The sequence below is a fragment of the Pinus tabuliformis genome, chromosome 4_2 (assembly GCF_031772625.1).
Source record: "Pinus tabuliformis cultivar Carrire ecotype Pingquan chromosome 4_2, CPIR1, whole genome shotgun sequence".
Taxonomy (NCBI): domain Eukaryota; kingdom Viridiplantae; phylum Streptophyta; class Pinopsida; order Pinales; family Pinaceae; genus Pinus; species Pinus tabuliformis.
This window is the reverse complement of record NC_142304.1, coordinates 702,231,912-702,252,451: the sequence shown is the minus strand read 5'-3', so window position 1 is coordinate 702,252,451 and position 20,540 is coordinate 702,231,912. Positions and strand designations below refer to the sequence as shown.

Genomic DNA, 20,540 nt, shown 5'->3' with positions numbered 1-20,540 from the left:
ATCTATATAACCCCAGTTTCTTTTGAGTAATCATAGAACTGTGTGGAAAAATGTAAAACTTCCTTTTACACACTGTAATTATAATAACAGGAAAGCAGTAACCAAAAGAAACAAGTTAGGTGCTCTGTATATACATCCTCTACTTAACCTGGATGAAATGCAAATAAAAAGTTAAAACCAAATGATAAAAAGCATTTATGAAACGCAAGTACACCTAAAATAAACTTTAAAAACACATCTGTGGCAAACTGTTAACTAAAAATATATCTAGATTCAGGATCTGAACATTGTGAGTATACTAGAGATACGAGCATCCAATGAGGCTTCCGATTCGCATTAGTTCCCATGAAGTATTGTATAGCATTGCATGAAGTTATTCAAATCTTAACATTCACTTTATTTCCTGGGTGAAACTCATATATGTTTCCCAGCTACATACAAGTCAATCAATTACGACCCTGAAAAGGAATCTCTGAAACTTTCAGAGGTGCAATTCCCTTCTCATACAGTGGAAACAAATTAAAAAAGTTCCCCAAGCAAAATTCTTTAGGCAACAAAAGTTAAAGATGACATAGTTTCCCTTGTGTTAAAATCCTGCACCGGAGATACGTTCACCCAAGGTTGCACCAAATGATGGACCCCCAGTACGATACTGGAAAAGAAATTCAATAGGATAGCCCTTTAGCTTGTGGGGCACAACTCCCAAGTCGGCAAATGTTAATGCTGCCAAATGAAAAAGAAAATTACATTAAAAAATGTCGAGAAGTTTTAATGATATTCTCTATGCACTGGACAAAATTATGAAACTGTAAGGAGCCACATACCATCTGGAGACACCACATTATCAACTAAAAGTGAGTCCACGTAATCCTGGTTAAAGACCTCAGGTATTGGAAGTGGAAATGGGACTTTGTTCAGCAAGAACTCTCTGGGTGACGAAATAAGCTGCAACAGATTTGATAATTATTTCATATATGTCTGGAAAAAGGAGCATAAAATTCCTATCCTCAATAAATAAGGCACCTTCTGGGACAGATCATTCAGTTATACATACCCTAGCAATTGGGATAGGAAGTTTTATGAAACGAGGCTCTTCTCGTATAGTTTCAAACATCAAGTGGACCTACAGAGTTTCAGATTTGCAAGCCACTTAGAAAACTGTGCCAAGAGACAATTTTATGAAACAAAATTGTAACAGTACACAATTGTTGAAGTCCAAATCATTTAGGAATTAGAATAATACCAGTTGTTCTATGGTGAATACTTCTGGACCCCCAAGCTCATAAGTCCTTCCGATACTAGTGCCATCATCTTTCAAAGCCGCAATAATTGCAGCAGCAACATCAATTACATAGACTGGCTGAAGCCTAACAAGATACAGACCTCATTTAAAAAATATTCAAGAAACAGTATGGCTACCCCTTAAAAATTAAAAAATTTCAGTTTTTCAAAAACTAAACAAGGTTTTAGGATTGAATTCACTGTTTAAAACTATTACCAGGTTTTTAAAGGCCTCTCAAGCACCATAAACATCATACCTTGTGGAACCATCTCCAATAATGGGAAGAACACTCCACTTCTTTGCTATCTGGGCCCACTTATTTAAAATACGGTCTTCTGTACCAATCATAGCAGCTGGTCTTATAATAGTTGCCTACATCCATCATGTCATCATTAAAAGTAAATCACAACTACTGAGTAGTGAAACAACAGATGAGAGAAGCAATCATCCAAATAAAACATAGGAAGGGTTATTCTAAAACTTTTAAAAAGGGGCCATGACACAGATTCCCAATGTTTGATCACTGACACAGGTTCTATCTTGTTAAATTGTCTCATTAGAGGGGTATTGAAAAGTTATAGCCTTGGCTTTTATCTTTGTTTAAATCTACGATTTCTTCCTGTAGAAGAGAACCAAAGAACTAGTTGTGTCTGCTAACCCTTCAAAGTAGATGCAAAAAGCATAAAATCATCAATAAGCAGATAAACGAAAGATTAAAAAAACATTGAAGACGAAGCCTTGAGAAGTTTGTCCTAAATCAGTGTCAAATGAAGATAAACTAAGATAATTTTATTAATGTCCCAACAGGTGACTACAAATAGATCAATGGGACTGCTGAGTACAAAAGTATATTACACCCTGGGGCTGCAAGGTCCATTCCTAGAAAAATACTAACAGCAGATCTAATCTCAGATCTAAACTCTATTATATAGGAAAAAAATGATGCTGTTGTAAAATATGTAGTACACAAAATGCTGAAGGGAAGGAAGCCAAAGTTGCAAAAATTCTCTCAAGGGATACTAAAGGGAGGGGCAACCTCAGTGCCCCGTGGATCTGTCACCTGCAGAGGGATGTAAGGTTGTCATCCACCCCCATAATTGTGTCTCTTCCAGCATCCAAGGCCAAAAAACAAAAACTCATGAGAGAACACTGACAAAGATAGCTGTTAGAAGAGTTGATCTGTAGTGTGTCTCATGTCCCAAGGAAGGGATCACTGGTGTTGTTAGAACACAGAGGACTGCCTGTTGAAAGGAGAAACCATGTCCCCAGATCAAAGCATGCAACTCCACACAGCTCTTGTTGATAGGGGTCAAGAGGCCCCCCTCAGCTCTCCTGTTCTGGACCCTAGTACCCCTCACTGCTGGAAACGCTTAAAAAAAGGATGCATTCATCCAAATCTTATACGATCAAGAGGGTGGCCTAAGCATGGAGGATCAGATGCACAGTGCCGCTCTCATAAACAAAGAAGCTAAACACTGTTAATTCCCCACTACTATGGTCTTTGCTCAACCATTGTTTTCATAGAAACAAAATATTTATCTCCCTTCCAAAATACATAGTAAAATGTGCTTAGCTATGTTGCAGGAAACGTGGGGCAGAAGGGCGTTTCCGTACGGAAACGGGTACGAAACGCTGAAACGCGTTTGGTACGGCCCTGAAACGCGTTTCAGGCCGTACTACCACGTTTCACGAAACTGAAACGTGGCCAGTACGGCCTGAAATGCATTTCAGGGCCGTACGACCCACGTTTCAGCATTTACTTGTGTTTTATTTTTTTATTTTATTTTTTATTTGTTTTCTAATCTATTCTTACGTTAGCCTAGTGACTTCTAGTTGCTTCCAGATGCCTGTCTAAAGTTATAAAAGTGAACTTTTGCCCTAGTGTTGATATGCAGTTCATGGTAATGTTAAATTCTTAAAGTAAAAGTGATATTCCTTTTACTTAAATTTTTAACATTACCATGAAATGACTCAGGATGTTTGAGAGTGGTTTCGCCCTCATTGGATTTCATATGGAGAAAGTAGAATTTTAGATCTCACTTAAAATCCAGCAGACTTATCTGTTTTTCAGGATTTCAGGATTGGGGGGATTGCAATGTTTCCATTGGATTTTATCATGTACTAGGGTATGGAACTTGTATTTAATCAAGAGAACCAAGCCCTCTATGCAGGGGAGACTCCCAATAATCAAGAAAATGTAGGGTACTAGGGTATGAAACTTGTATTTAATCAAGAGCATTAAGGTCGTTCGACTATGTAGGAGGAGACTCCCAATCAAGCACGAGACAAGAAATTAGAAATTTCTCATGGCTGATTTTGGATATTTCTATTTTCATTATGTGATTATTCATGAGTAAATGTGATGCAAATTTAGATACTTATAGTTTATGCATTGACAATTGACAGTTTTATCATAATGTAATAAATTAGAATGTATCATATATGCTTTATGATTGCACATATTTCTTTAATGTCCTAATATATATATATATATATATATATATATATATATATATATATATATATATATATATATTCGCGTTTCCCCATTTCCAAAATTTGGGGAGGTCGCGTTTCGTATTGCTTCCTGTTTCGGAAACTCGTACCCGTTTCCCCGTTTCATGCAACCTTGGTGCTTAGCTTTTAAAAAAGCAACAGATGAAAGACAGCACATGCCATAATATTTTCGAAAATTTGATTCTCTAACTTTGTATAGCGGTAGCCCAGTAGTGCATATTTGTAATCCAATTATGACAAAGCTTGAGATTGAAGGTGAAGATAATTCAGGTTTTATATAGAAGGCCTGGAATAGACTAAATAAATATAACTTGTCTCACATAAGGAACAACAAAAATAAAGACGAACTTTATTGATCATCATGATCTTATATAATCTTTATCCAAACCTATCTTTTTGTTGGATGGTGTTGTCATTAATGTCAACCCATGGAGTTGACTGGGTTTGACTTTGACTAAAAACACCAATCATTGATGTCAAATGGTTAATGAACACTTCTTAGTAATTGTCGGATTACATCAAGTTGGCAGCTACACTGTTGGATGGTTGAAAACCCAAGTCATAGGGTTTGGGTTCCCTAGATTGAGGATGTACCCCGACTTTGTCGAGGGTTTTTGGTAGGTCAAATCATTGAGTTTGGGTCGGAGATCTATGTCATTAGATTCTCCTCGAAAAGATGTTTCTGTTGATATGTGGTATGCCCCAAGAGGCCTCCTGGTTTGAGAGATATTCACAATTGAAGTTGGTGACCCCAGTTTCTGGGCTAAAACCCCAAGGGGTAGTGACATGACACCTCCTCCTATGGTTGTCAATATATGACATTGTTTATCACCGTAATCTCACCACGTATAAGTTACATAACTCCAAGAACCAAAGACAATAAACCAACCATTGACTTCACAATAGGACCATATGCACTAAGCCAATCATTGATTTCAAAATTTTAGTGGAATTGAAAATTTTTCTAGACAAATATTTATAAGGGTTAGTACACCAATTCCTTAAGGCTTAAACTACTAAATTAAATTAATCTTATTAAAAAAAATGTTTTTAAAACATCCTAAAATCGTACCTAATGAAGCCCCTAATTAGCCTACCAAAAACTATAAAAGGAAGATCTTTAAGCCTTCAAATCACACCAACCAAGAAAATGATTTAGCTCTGAAATTTTTGTTGACTTCTGTGATATTCAGCCTACCTCAAAAAGCTAGTGTTGAAGAAAATGTAACAAGGTCCAGTATTTATACAAGTAATTTTGATCTTTGTACTTGTAAACAAAAGAAATATTATTTTTGTAAATTATATGAGTTTCTTGCTCATTCCATAGGTCAAGGAAAGTCAAAGTCAAAATCATGTTAAAGAGCTCTTCTTGAGCATATTTGTAATTTATATAAAGCTACCTAGTGTCTAGACTAGCCCTCCAAGACCAGCACAATCCTCTTGAAGAAGGCAACAAGCAAAACAAAGCAAAACACTGTCATGTCGGCCTGCAAATAAAATAAAAGTAATGTCAAGTCGGCTCAAACGAAGTGTCACAATGATCAACTGTAATGTCGGCTTGATATGGAAGACATGATCACTATATATATACGACTAAGGGTCACCACAGGAAGACAAGATGATTGAACTCCTCGATAAGTCTCAGTGAGTACAGCAAAGTATAGCATCTCGGAATATGATGGATACTCTGTCTCGGTGAAGGAGGAAACATTGTCTCAGCATTTCTATCATCACAGTAATCTCAACGCAGCACAAATCGCAGTCACTGTAATCTCACAGTGCACTCTCTTCATAATCGAAGTCCCTGTAACATACTCTCGGCACACCTGTGATATAAGATCTCAGCATATGCATAATAAAGTAACATCACATAACATCTCAGTAATAGTCTCGGGGTAGCTGTGTGACATACTCTCGACATTCTGAACGCAGTTGTAATCGCAACACAGTCACAATGAATTTCGGTGATCTCATCGTAGCACACTCTCAGTCTCGACATAATTATGATGACCTCAATAATCCTACAGGAACACTCAGTCTCGATGAAGAGGATCACGATGATCTCACTGTATCTCAGTGTATACTCTGTCTCAGGAGCAGCATATGTATAATGATGAAACGCAGGAAGAAAAATCAATCATAAGTCTCGGGATACTTGTGATGAGGATATCTCTGTCTCGACATACTCATGATCTTGATAGAAGTAATGAAGATCTCAGTAAAGGTGTGGCAGCTATAATATCTCAGTGAAGGTGCAGTAGCAGTGATGATCTCAGACGAAGAAGAGGATTGGTGTCTTGGTCTTGGAGTGGCTCAGGAAGTCAAGGGTCATGGTCTTGGTGTTCGTCAATTGGAATCTCTATAAGAAGAATTTTGTGCGGGTTTTCCTCTCCAAGAGGGAGAGGTTTTGGCCCTGGCAGAAAGCCAACTTTTTGTGTCCTTGTCTCTTGATTATGGTAGCTATTTGATGAATTAATGAAGACACACTAACATTAAAGAAATGCTAATAAGCTAAATGTTAAATACCTCACAAATAGTTATCAAGCTAAGAAGAATCTCATTAACTCCATGCCCTAGATTCTTCAACAGCTAGAGTATCAAGTTTCTTTTTGGTAAACTAATCTCAAATGTCAGTGGTTTTTTCCTCCTCTAACTCGGTCTCTAAAGGTAAGTGTTTCATGTGATTTGGTGCTGGTTGCAAGATGTTTTTGGCATAATATTTTGGCCCTGTTATCTCTGTGGTTAGGGCTCTTCTGTTTTTCCTAGGGCATCAAACTAAGAAGCCTCCATTGGTGTGTGGTCTCCTCTCCAAGGGAAATCCAAGGGAAATCCAAGGGTAGCGTGAGTCTAGGCCTTGTATTGAGATTGATCCAAGCACTTTTCACTGCACTGCAGACCTGTAGCACTATATTAGGGCAGCGAACAGTCATGTTTTCTCTTTGAAGGCAGTGAGGAACTTCTAGAGGATAGAGAGAGTCTAGGCTCCTTCTAGGAGACATCCGCACCTATTTCAAGCAGGGATGTAGGGTGTGTTTTAACTTTTAAGGTCTATTATTATAGGATTCTTAACACTATAGGCAATAACAATGTGACAAAGACCTATGACTTATGACATGACAATTGACAATTTGACCTTAACTTGGACACTCAGATCTAGACATAACAGTGGTCTTATATGTAACTGTAATTGACATTTCAGTGAAGTAACAGTGACATAATATGATACTTGTAAGTGACAACTGTATATTGACATGATTGTATGTTGACTTGACATATCCTTATGGGTATCTTAAGAAAGGTAGCCCTGCTGTAGCATCTCTCTTGGTATATAGATATGTCTCATCACACTTGTGACTTGACTTGATAAATAGCATATCCTTGCAATGTTCCACCAAGACTCCGGTGCGGGGAGACGCGGGTGCGGGGAGACGCACAGGGGGGACGTGTGGGAGTACCCTCAAATTTTAGGGAAATTTCGGGGGTGCGGGGAGTCGTCGAGGTATATATATATATATATATATATATATAATTCAAGTTGATATTCATTGTTCATTGTTCAATAATGAAAGCATAAAAGTATTAAATAGACAATTGAAATTTGAGTCATTGATCCATCCTCATCATTCATTTTAATACATACATCATTCATATGACATACTCAAGTGACAAGTCTCATTATTGAATTAATTATTATTCATACATACCATGAGATTCGAAAAACAAAAACAAAAATAAAAATCAATAATAAAATATTCAAATACATTGATCGATAACTCATTCAAATCAGCATTGCGTGGAAATGGAAATGACTTTGGGTTGAAATGAAGTGAGCTTTTAACTTTAAGTTTTGCCTTTCATGTCTTTTAGGTTTAGGCTTTTAAGTTTTAGTTATTTAGTTTTAATTTTAGTTTTTTTTAGACTTTTAAGTTTTAGTTATTTAGTTTTAATTTTAGTTAAAAAAAAATTAATGGTTTTGATTTTTGAATTTTTTTATTTTTAAGTCTTATTAGACAAATTTAAAGGGAGACGCCCAGGCGCACCCTTTTTGGGGAGTCTAGACTCCCACACTAAAGGGGGACGCCCAGAAGCACCCTTTTTGGGGAGTCGTGGGGAGTCTAGACTCCCACACTGGGGAAACGCACCCCCTTGCGTCTCCCCAAGACTCCCCAAAAAGGGTGCGTGGGGAAACGCACCCCCAAGAGACTCCCCGTCCCGGGTGCGTGGGGTGCGAGGGGTGCGCGCACCCAACCCTGGGGGACGCGTCCCCGTGGAACACTGTATCCTTGTGAGTGAGTGACTGTCAATTGATTTGATATGTCCTTGATCTGACTTGACAATGATATATTTGCACTTGTGACTGTTTGTTATCTTGACTTGATGAGTGATACTTCCTTGTGAATGTAGCCCTGCTAAATAAATATGTCTCATCACATTGACTTGAATTCATTGCTATAGTAACTCTCTTTGTAATTATCAATTGACTTGATACCTTAACTCATCATATTAACTTGACTTGACTGAACATTGATACGTTGACTTTGACTCATTAAGAGTAGATTTGATATCTCATGCAACATGACAATTAGACATAACAGTGATCAGATATATAAGCTAACTTAACTATGTTGCAATTGACCTTGTGTTGACTTGATTTGATGAGTGATGTACCCTTGGTCATTGTCAATAGGCTTGGAATATAGATAGGCCCTAGTTACTGTTGACCCTGACTTGGAATATAGATAGGTCCTAGTAACAAGTTATTGATATGTTGACTTTGACTAGTAGAACCTTGAGTTGACAATGACTATGATAACCTAGGATAACTTGATTGTGACCTTACAAGGTAACAGGTTTCTGAGGGCACATCATCTTGTTGTAACGATGGATAGTAGATTGTGAGCAGTGCTCAGTAGTGTAGGAACATATGCTTGTAGCTCTCCGTAGGCAGAGCTTGAGAGCAGTGGTAGTGGGTCATAGGGATGACCTGTGGCATCTTGGTATATGCCATTATCAGACATTTGGATTCGACACTTGCACCAATACAGGGTGTGTGGTTCTGTGATGTGGCAATCTGCTTTATGAGCTCCTAATGCTTATTTATTCATGAGTTGTGTAGTGCAGTGACAGTGATGTGCAGTTGAGCAGTGGTAGCCAGTACAGTGATTCAGTTGGGATGTACAGTGGCATTTAGAGATGATGTACAGTGGTCAGCAATAGCGGTTTGATTTGGCAACATTGGCATACAGGGTTTGATGTGCAGTGCAATGACAATTTGAGCAGTGGTTGTTCAGTGACTTGAGCAGCATTGTAGTCAATTTGAGCAGGACATTGTTATCTTTTATTTAGCATTCTTTTATTGATACAGAGCACAAGGGAATCGAGTCTAAAAATTGTGAAACGTGGTTCGTCGGCTCTTCGGGGTGGCAGGGTAGTGCAAGGCAAGTGATTGGAGTCACTTTCAGGTTGTGTCCTGAGCAGTGCCACCCTTAAGATGGAAGATAATTGAATAAGGTTTGCCACAACCTTTGTCACTGCATCAACCCACAATAATCATCATTTGTGCCATACAATCATTGGACAATGTGTTGTCCCATCAACAACTACCCTAAGAAATTTTGACCATACAAAACCCTAGTCGTTCAAGCTTTGCTCCAACAAGTTCCAATCCCTGTCACCGTAAGCTTCTTATTCATCCACAAAATTTGGACTCGGCTCCTTTCCTTCTATGATGCTCCAAATTTTTCTTATGACTTGCCACAATAATGCTGTTAATTTGGCCCCAAGGGTTAGCTCATTCAGTTGGTGCCATTGTTGTCAATAATTTGGTGCACTATGCAAGTCCCTAGTTTTCTTCCCACAGAGTTAGGCACACTAAGAGACCCCACCCACTTTACACTAGATAACATCCTCAAAATGAAGGCGAGTGCCTGATAGTACCCGTGGATTTATTTCCAAGGAAAAAATGTTGCTTATTTTGAATTTCCAAACAATGTGATTCTTTCCATGAAATGTAAATTTTGAGATTGACATCTTTTCTATCATGTGTGGATATTAATATGATTTTTATTCATTATTTTTTAACTAACACACTAATTGCCTATGTTATTCCTCCCAGCAACGTTAAAAATTATCTATCATTCCAAAGAACTTGGTTTCTCTGTTGCCTCGTAGGGATGGCATAAATCTCACCTTGAGACCTCATTAAACTCATCTAAGCATGTTAGAGTCCGTCTCTGTAATATTTTGGTCTTTTGTGGTCTTCTCTCTAAGTTTTACCCTCTATTTTACTTGTCATCTTTATTTTATGTTATAGAGTATACTTTTCTATTTTATCAAACCAATTATGTAGTTCCAATGTCTAATAAAAAGTTGTTACAATTGTTTCAAATCTCACAATCTCATAGAACTTATTTAAAAGGGGCAGTCAGCAATATAAATATTCATTAAAAAATAAAAGAGAAGTAAAATGTTTGTTTGAAAACAAAGAAAACTATCTGCTAACATTGACTGGTAAGCTAATACAGTTTTTGTGCTTGACCAACCATATATCAAACTTGAGAGGCAAGACAAACCTCTGGAACTTCTCTGCGAACTACGTCCTCTGCAGCTGCTTTTGTTCTCTGCTGTTTAGATGGCGATGTTGAAGATGCTCCAAGACAAGATAATTGTATAAACCTCACAATGCCTCCATGCTCTTTAGCTATCTACATCAATTGCAAATTATATTCATCACAGACAGTTTACCAAATAACAGAACAGATTTCAGATTGCTAAACATTAATATCAAGCTATCATCAATATAGTCAAGACTCAAAACAAAATGTTTGAATGGAAAAAACAACCCTTTCAGGGTTCTATATTCAACAACTCTCGAAAAGACAGACATGCATAATCTTCAAAATATAGTTAAGCCCTTTGAAGAATATATGCATTTATCATATGGTTAAGGTTTTGTAGCAAGTAAACTAGACATGTAAGCTTTGACTAAAAATGGGGAGACACTAGGCTATGATGTGAGAAATCCTACAATTAACTTGGTGAAAAAGAATAAGAAGAAATACATGAAGCAAAGAAAGAAGTTCGTGAAAATGGTAGTTGGGGAGGATGTTTCCCTAGAACAAATAATGGAGTTCCAAGGAAAATCTTTAACAGGAAGGTTTTATGGGAGACAATGTCAGAGAGAACCCTTAATGACTGGCTTCAAAAATTTGGGTATCCAATCCTATGGAATGCACCAAAATTTCATTTGATGCTGAGAGGATGGTTGGGTTTATGTTCAAATCCAAATAAAATGCATAAATGATATGGAGCATAGTTTTTAAAACCGGAACCGGGTTTTGAACCGGCCACCTATCTAACCGTGATTCAAACCGGATTCAATAAACCAGAATTGGAAAAAAAAACATTAAATAATTAATTTTTAATGAAAAAACATTTTTAAGATTCCAAACCATTAGAGACAAAATATGCAAAGTTAGTTCATATATATATTATGCAAGAGTACCTATATCAAAATGGCACCGAGTGCGGTACATATCATCAACAAAATACATAAGCAATGAGGCTCTAAATGGCCTCTAGAGTCCAAAAACAATGCTACAACAAGCTACTAGGCCACTAGCCTACTACAAATCACTGATCAATATGACCACTCATGAAACTCAGGCTTCCACATTTACTTGATAATAACTCATTGAGATTCTCTATAATAACATTCTTTTTATAATAACTCATCGAGCTTCCGTCCATAGGGCTTGGTGCTCTTGATTAAATGCCAATCACATAACCTCATACGTGATATAACCTAATGAAATAACATGATCCCATTGATCCTGAAATCCTGAAAACGGTTAAGTCAGATGAATTTTGAATGGGATGCGAAATTCTATTTTCTCTATATAAAGTCCAATGAGGTTGGAACCACTCTCAAACATCCTAAGTCATTTCAAGGTCATTTCATTACCATTAGGGAGCATCTAGGAAGTGTCAAGGAGCATCAAGGGAGCATCTTGGGAGTGGACAATTTAGACTTGCTATCCCTCTCACCAATAGCAAATATTTTGCTTCAGAATTACAAAACTAATGCATGCTTGTTCTAAGCTGGCCGGTTCTTTTCCAAACCCAGCCATTTAGGTACCAAACCAGACCTAATTGGTCCTAAACGGCCATGAATTGGGTTTATTGCTCCAGTTAGCAAGCTTGGGCATTTGACCGGCCAGTTTGGCCGAATTCCGATTTAACCCAGTCGTTTTTCAAAACTACAATATGGAGTTTAACAATCAACACCACCAACTCTGGGGTACATATAGGGCTTGGTGCTCTTGATTAAATGCCAAACGCATAACCTCATACGTGATATAATCTAATGAAATGCCACGATCCCATTGATCCTGAAATCCTGAAAACTGTTAAGTCTGTTGAATTTTGAATGGGATATGAAATTCTATTTTCTCCATATGAAGTCCGACAAGGTTGGAAGGACTCTCAAACACCAAGCCATTTCATGGTCATTTCATTACCATTAGGGAGCATCTAGGAAGTGTCAGGGAGCATCAAGGGGGCACCTTGGGAGTGGACAATTTAGACTTTCTATCCCTCTCAATAATAGCAAATCTTTTGCTTCAGAATTACAAAACCAATGCATGCTTGTTCTAAGGTGGTCAGTTTTTTTACAAACCTGGCCAGTTAGGACTGCTTAGGCACCAAACCAGCTGATTTGGTACCAAAATCGGCCAGTTTGGTACCTAACCGGCAATGAATCAGGTTTATTGCTCCAGTTAGCAAGCTTGGGCATCTGACCGACCAGTTTGGCCGATTTCTGATTTAACCCAGTTGCTTTTAAAAACTATGATATGGAGAAGGTCAGTATTGGAGACCGATGGTCCTGTTATTGAAAAAGTGGTTTATATGTTTGATCCAAGGCCATAAGCTGTTACTAAGTGGCCAATTTGGGTGAAGTTGCTAGGTCTTTCCCGTCTGATAATATTTTTTAAGGGTTATAGGGGGCACTTTGGCAAGGACTATTCACATTGATGGGCCTTCCAACATAATCCATACAGGTTGTAGCATGTATTCTGGTGGAATTAGACATAAAAGACAAGTTGCTAGGATATATTGAGATTGAAATGGAGACAATAATTGACAAACAAATTATGGATTATGTCAAAATTTCATTGTGATGTGCTAGGTGTCATGTGTATGGGCACACTTTGAAGATTATGTGGCAAGCCTTCACACGAAAAGTATGGAAGAAAAAGGCAAATCAGAAGAATAGTGAGGGCAAGGTTATGGGAAATCCAACTTAAGAAAGTGGAAATAATAGGAAGTCTGCATGCAAGTGGTTTAAACCCAAATAAAGCTTTGACTAACCGGGGAATGGACTTGACCAAGGCAGTACTTTTCACAATCTGAAGAGTTTCAAGTAATGGAATTAGTGTTGAGATATCAGTGCATGTAGATATTAGGGTTTGATTCCTCTTTTCTTGATGATTGCTTGTGATGTGTGTTGGTTTCTTTTACTTCTACATTATGTTGTCTTTCATTAAGCAATTACCAAATCACAAGTGCATGAAAATAACAAGAACAAGAAACACAAGTTGTAGGCACTCAGCCAAGGCAAAACCCCTACAAAGGGGAAAACCCAGTCAAACTCTTCCTAGTAGATTCAAATCAAGATGACACAATCCAAGACCCTTTTGACCTAAATAAAGACCTCCTCCAATCACCAAGCCAACCCTTCCTTCAAGTAGACAAACTGTGCAAATTGCAGAAAAGAAATTGTACAATCAAAGCTCTATGCACAAAACTCTTAGTCTCTTTGTATCCATGATACTGAGGCTCCTTTCTCAGGCTCTATTATTGTCATTGTGTCTGCATGTGGGCTTGTTCGCAGTTGTGTGTTAGTCGGGGTTCTCTGTTGCTGTCATTGTTAAAGTCATCACCTCTCTCATACACACCGCAGTCTTCCCTCATCGTTTGGCTGGTCATTTTTGCTTAGCTTAATGGAGCCTCGGCGTCTTTTGTAGATATGGGCGTTAATGCCATGTTCCTTTTCTTTCGATGCCCATTGCATGGCTTCTTTTCTCTAGGCTCTGTGAGCAACCTGTGCTTTGCGCTCTTTGGGGTTTTGGCCCCTATTTTTTCATGCTATATTATGAGGTTTCTTTGATGAGTCTACGTGCCTTTTTTTATATCAGTCATATGTAATTTTGGAGTAAATACTGACACACATGCTATATGTAAAAATATTTTTATTTAATATAAAGTTGTTGGTTTTTTCTTCTATGAAAAATTATTACATTATAAATTAAAGTTGTTGTTCATAGTTAAAATAATTATGCATCCATAGCTCTATGCAACTGCTCAACTGTGGACTGATATTGATAGCATAACAACTGAGCTACAACACGGAGAGTGAATTGTTGGAAAGAGATGTACCTACATATGAAGAAATAGACTGCGAAAAATGTTGCCCAGGATATGATATCGAATCATATTTACAATTTTTTCAAAGACTAGAAATGCAAAATCAATTGTTGAGATAACTTACCAACACTAAAAACAACAAGAAGTACTAGAAGAAACAGATATAAAATCAAATTTACAAATTTTGCAAAAGACTAGAAATGCAAAATCAATTGTTAAGGGACCTTACCCACATGTAAAACAACCACAAGTACTAGAAGAAATATAATAATATTAAATCAAAACTTGTTCATAGTTTAATAAATTAAACATCAACCGTATAAATTTCCATCTACACTTTTGTTCTCCTGCACATACAAATGAAATGTTGAGTTTTCATGCGCATAATTTTTGCGGAAAAATTGTGTGGGGTATTGTAAAATAAAACGTCGTCCACCACAAGAATTATGTGTCATGAAATCTCCATTCGAAAATTAGAAATAAAATTTCCAAAATATTAGAAAATTATTTTTGAATATATGTGAAAATAGAAAAATTAAGCATTTTCACGAAACTGCCGAGGCATGAACTTTGCACACTTGTTCTCCCATACAAACCTCGTCATCTGCACATCCTTCATTCCACACAGATTCATAGCTCTATGCAGTTGCTCTCCTGCATAGCTTAATAAATTTCCCTCTATGAAATATAGTTCCCTTTGCACCACCATCCACCCACACATTCCTCGTACTCTACACATTAAAAGCTTCGCACAAGGAAGCATTGCACACACTGAAATAATAATATTAATTTAAAATTTGTTCATAGTTAAATTAATTACGCATAAACCCGCACATGTCCCATCTTATGCAAAGTAAAATCTCCACACACAGAAACATAATAATATTAATTGCAAGTTTGTTTAGCCCCTAAGCCCACCCCCCCCCCTCCAGCCTACACATGCTCTATGCTCCGCACAATAAAAGCTCCGTAGAAGAAAACATAATCAAATTAATTGCAAAATTTGTTCAACCCCCCCCCCATGCAAGGGACTTGCAACCGTGTCATTCTGACATCCTCACAACCTTCATTCTGTAGATTTTCATAGCTCTATGTAACTTCTCTCTCGCATAGCTACATCTGTAAAAGTTTCAAATCGAAAGGAGTTTAAAGCTAATTTCGTCCACCTGACAGATACCTCGTTCTCTGCACAATAAAAGCTCTGCACAAGGAAACACAATAATATTATTTCCAAATTTTTCAGCACCCTTCTGCCACCCCCTTGCAACAAAATTCAAACCTACAGTTACTGCAGAAATTTTGACCCCTGCAACTTGCCCAAAAACCCTAAAACTCTCGCACGTGTGAGAGATGCTCCAAACTTCGATTTTGCCTTCTCCTTGGATTAGGTCTTCTTTTCTTTGAATTCGCTCTTCTTCTTGTTTCTTTCTCTTGCAAACCGAAACATATGAATGTTGCTCCAAATGAGTCGAACTATCTCTATTTATACAACTTCCACAGGGTCGAATTCCCTTCAACTGGACCGACTTCTCTAGGACAAGGCCGACTTGGTGAGGAGGGGTAAAATGATTGTTTTTTACTCAAAATAAAAATCTTTACATGATACAAAAGCCCAAGAAGGGTCTAATAAATGTGACAATGACTCTTATGACTCAAGACAAAACCTAGAAGCCTTCAATGGAGGCTATGACCTAGAAAATAAATAAAAGAGCATGAAACCCATGCTTCAAAAATAATTTTTCTTTTACAATAAAATTTCTTTTTCTTTCTTTTGACAAGTACATTACATCATGACTCAAATACATTTATGAAAACCGACACTTTATACATTCTTCAACAATTAGAAGACTCCTCCATGAAGGGATATCAAGAGAGGAATTCCATATAAGAACCAGAGGCAGAGATGTTATTTCAGTGAGTCAATTCCTCATAGAATGCCTCCTAGACATTCAAAAAATGACTATTTTGATTTCAAGGATAAAGGAATTTGACCTTTCCCTATGGAATCTGGTAGAAATTTAGGGAAGATAGTATAGGCAGGGATCTGAGAATGGATCCAGTAGACCCTATTACAAATTCTGTAAGCAGAAAACCATTCCTTCAAAATGACCAAGAAAAAGCATTGAAAGAGATTCAACAAGGAAAATAAGGAAGCCTTTTTGGGAGGATTTCTTCACTCTGAGTTTTATCAAGAGTAAGAGGCTTATCATTGGCGGAGAATTAAATATTACTCTAAATAGATCAGGGCAGATTTCTTCAGGTATAAGATAGAAATAGGTTTTGTGGATGTGCAACCTATAAAAATTGTACCTACTTGAACAAACAATAGAATAGGTGAAATTGGAGTATCAACGAGCCTTGATATATTCTCAAAGTCTAAAAGCTTACTGATGGAATCAGGTGGGGTTAGATATTGGGTGGAAATTGAAGTTGGCTCAAACCATCTACCCATTCTAACACAAATAGAGAAGCAAGACTTGAAACAAGGAAGTCTTTTCATATTCAAGCCTACTTGGCTAGAGGATGGCAAATGTTCAAAATTGGTAGAACATGAAGGGGTTGGGTTTGATGAAACTTCAAGGGATCCAGTGAGCTATAAATTTGTAGAAATATCCCCTAAATTCAAAAATTTGGATAAGGACTTAAAAGAGCTCAAATGCAGATAGTAGAACTCTTTGAGCAGAATGTGAATGTAGTTTTCAACAAAGTGAAGAAATTCACGTTAACAAGCTTTAAAAGTTCTAAGAAAAAGATACTAGATTAGAGAGAAGCAAAAAGGAGAATGAAGAGTGCAGCAATCTATTTGAATAAGGAGAATGAAAACACAATTCTTTTATAATTATGCAAAGCCCAAAAATAGAACTACTATCTATGAAATGGAGAAGCCAGATGGAAGTTAAGCTAGGAAGTTACATGAAATAGCTGATAAAGGTGTTTCTGATTTTCACTCTATATATACAGAACCAAATGGTGCTAATATTGTTGAAATTTTGAAGCTCGTTACTTTTTTCCAGGGTTTGCAACTGAGGAAGCAAACCAAACACTGATGGAAGAAGTGTCAAACAAGGAGTTAAAGACTATTTTAGCATCTTTCAAAGGAAGCAAAAAGCCCTAGACCAGAGGGATGGCCAGTGGAATACCTCGATGGGTGACTTGTTGGAAGAGGATCTTGTTAGGATAATTGAAGAGTCATGGAGTTTAGAGAAAGTTCTAAAAGTTTTCAATACTACCTTTTCAGCTCTTATAACAGAAATGGATCAGCCAAAAACTTTTGAAGAGCTAGAGTGGATCTCCATACGCAACTATATCTATAAAAATATGTCAAAAATCTTAGAAGTAAAGCTCAAAAAAAAATCAAAGCCCATCTGTCCAAAACGGTTTGGATTTCTGGCTGGAAGACAGATACATGATGTGTATGAGCCACCTCCAGAATCAGCAATAGTCATCAAGTTCGATATCTCAAAAGATGATAGGGCAAGACTGCAAGTTGGCTCTATATCAGACTAATGCGTCAACATGTCGGTTTCAGTCTTCCTTATGCTAAAATCGATCACTAAGTCGTTTTACTTCAACTTATTTCACAATTACAGTTGATGGTTTACCATCCAAGTTTTACAATGCTATAGGGGGGTTGACAAGGATGCCCCCTCTCCCTCCTTTGGTAGAAATTTTAAGTCCTGTAGCCCCACCCAGTTTTAATTTGTTTTGCTCATTAAGTTTAATGCCCAAACCCCATAGTTCATTGCTGATATTAAACTTGAATATAAATTGCAATTAAAAAACTAAAAGCTGCCACTCCTTTTTCACTTTCAGCTGATAATTTCACAAGCATGCACAAATATTTAGAAACTAATTTTTGGTCAAGTAGACCCTGGAAAAAGCCCAAAGGGAAAACCAGTAGCAAGAAGATTTTATTTGCTTTTATCTCAGAGAAATTTTTACAGCATTAATTACACAACAGTGTACTTATCTCCCTCTTGAGATTTGGGTCAGCTTCTAGAAACTCGTGCTGTTGTCCTTGAAACTCGTGCCACTATCCAGACCTCTGCCATTGACTTTTGTGCCACTGTCCAAACCTCTGCCCTGGAATTTTGTGCTCGGACAACCTCAAGAAAACCATGCCCAGCTCCCTTGGAAAATGCACCCAAACTGCCTCAAAATTTGCACGCAGGCAACCTCAAAATTCTCACTCAAATCAATTTTCATGTCAGTCTCTCTGCAATAAATGAGTTGACACTTGCATCAAAATTCGCACCCAGCTTTACTCAGATTCCAGGCTAGAGGCTCCTTGTGATTCAAGCTGTTGTAGCATCTCTGACAACCTTGAAAATCATGCTGTCAAACCCTTAGAAAACCCGTTGAGTCTGTGTACCAGTTGTTGGACTGATGCCTTGAAGTTGGTGCATGTTCTCTTTGGGAAATGCACTTTTCCTTCTCTTCTCCAGCTGCTATTTTGCCCACTCAGCCTTCTCCTTCTCTTCCACTCCTCTTCTCTTCTCCAACTCTACACTTGAAGAATGAACCTCTCTTTTGCCTTTTTCCTCCTTTTTAGTCTTCATAAGGATGAGAAGACCTATCCCTAAGATCAAGAGCTGAGATTAGCTCTCAACTTCTCTTGATCAAGGGTGGAGATCACATTGACCCCCTCTCATGTCTTCCCTTTCAATAATGACCCCCTCTAGTCACTTTAATAACTTCTTGTACCATGTACCTTTTTTGCCTCACAAAGTCACTTTAAAAAAATAAAGTCACTTTAATATTATAAAAGTACAATGTACCTTTTCACCTCATAAAGTTACCAAAAAGTCACATGACTTTAATAATCCATAAAGTCACACTAAAAAGGTATGTTCACTTGTTTTCCTAGGCTTAAGGCAAAAAGCACTAGGAAACACCTCCTTGGTACCTTTTTCAACACTCCCTCTTACCAAGGAAGGTGTTTCTCAACACTCCCATCTTATCCCTAAAGTAGACATACTTTCCCTTTGGCAAGCACTTGGTGAGAGTGTCTGCAACCTGTTCATTAGTGGATATGTACTCCAGCGTCACTACCCCGTCTAAACGTAATCCCAGATGAAGTGGCATTTGACTCAATATGCTTTGATCTGTCATGAAATACAGAATTCTCCGTGAGTTTAATACACTCTGATTATCACAGTAGATCGTAGTTGGTCTTAGCCCCTGACCAAAAGTCATACAACATCTTGTGAAGTAAAATGGCCTCGCAACAGGCCTGACTAGCTGCAATGTACTCAACCTCCGCGGAACTCAATGCCACTAAATCTCTGCTTCCTACTGAACCATGACACCACTGTTGAACCCAACATGAAACAACATCTAGATGTACTCTTCCTATCACTAGCACTGCATGTCCAATCTAAGTTTGTACAATTTGTCAACCTAACCCCATCCCCTGGACATAGTCCATTCCATAATCAATTGTGCCATGTAGGTACCATAATACATGTTTCACAGCCACCCAATGCACCCCCCTGGGATCCATCATAAACTTACTCAACATGTTGACTACAAAACAAATATCTAGTCTAGTGCCTGTACAAATACATAAATGACCCAATCAACTGACGATATAAAGTGGGCTCCACCAACTCAGAATTTGATGTATGCGGCTTCTTCCAATTGGTAATCATCGGTGTGGCCATAGGCCTGCAGTCCCCCATACGAAATCTCCTCAATATGTCCCCTACATACTCGCCCCGGCCTAAGAAGATATGCCCATTCTCCTGCCAAAGCACCAACCCCAGAAAAATAGTGCATTAGTCCTATATCAGTCATCTTGAACTTTCAAGCAAGATCTCTCTTGTAATGCTCAATGAGTCTCTCCTCCCCTGTAATGAATAAATCATCCACATAAAATACAAGAATGAGTGGATCCTCGCCAACCACAATGTAATATAGGTTCGGATCTGCATCCCTCTTCTTGAAACCCATGTGCTACAAGTAGGAATCAATCCTCAAGTACCATGCTCTCGGTGCCTGCTTCAAACCATATAATGCTTTCTTAAGCCTACATACATGAGACTCTCTCCCATGCACTTCAAAGCCCTGTCGCTACTCAATCTAAACCTCTTCCTATGACTCCATTGAGAAAGGCAATCTTCATATCCATTTGGTGAATCTTCCACCCCATCTCTGTTGCAATGGAGATCACTACTCTAATTGAGGTGTATCAAGCCACTGGTGCGAAAATCTCCTCATAATCAACTACCTCTACCTATGACAACCCCTGTGCCACAAATCAAGCTTTGAACTTCTCCATGTTGCCAACCACTGCATGTTTGATATTGTAAAGACA

General features: G+C 37.9%; 1 protein-coding gene across 1 annotated transcript in view; it reads right to left on the bottom strand.

Moving 5' to 3' along the window:
• Nucleotides 1-305: 305 nt before the first annotated feature.
• Nucleotides 306-20,540, bottom strand: part of LOC149171437 (NADH dehydrogenase [ubiquinone] 1 alpha subcomplex subunit 9, mitochondrial-like) — a 45,888-nt gene continuing 25,653 nt past the window's right edge. Inside the window, exons 9-14 of the mRNA XM_089424081.1 lie at nucleotides 10,372-10,503; nucleotides 1,539-1,654; nucleotides 1,244-1,367; nucleotides 1,055-1,123; nucleotides 825-945; nucleotides 306-723 (exon numbers count right to left, since the gene is read on the bottom strand). Of these exons, the coding sequence (XP_089280207.1) occupies nucleotides 587-723; nucleotides 825-945; nucleotides 1,055-1,123; nucleotides 1,244-1,367; nucleotides 1,539-1,654; nucleotides 10,372-10,503 (699 nt within the window). The 3' untranslated portion in view covers nucleotides 306-586. The remainder of the gene's footprint in view (nucleotides 724-824; nucleotides 946-1,054; nucleotides 1,124-1,243; nucleotides 1,368-1,538; nucleotides 1,655-10,371; nucleotides 10,504-20,540) is intronic.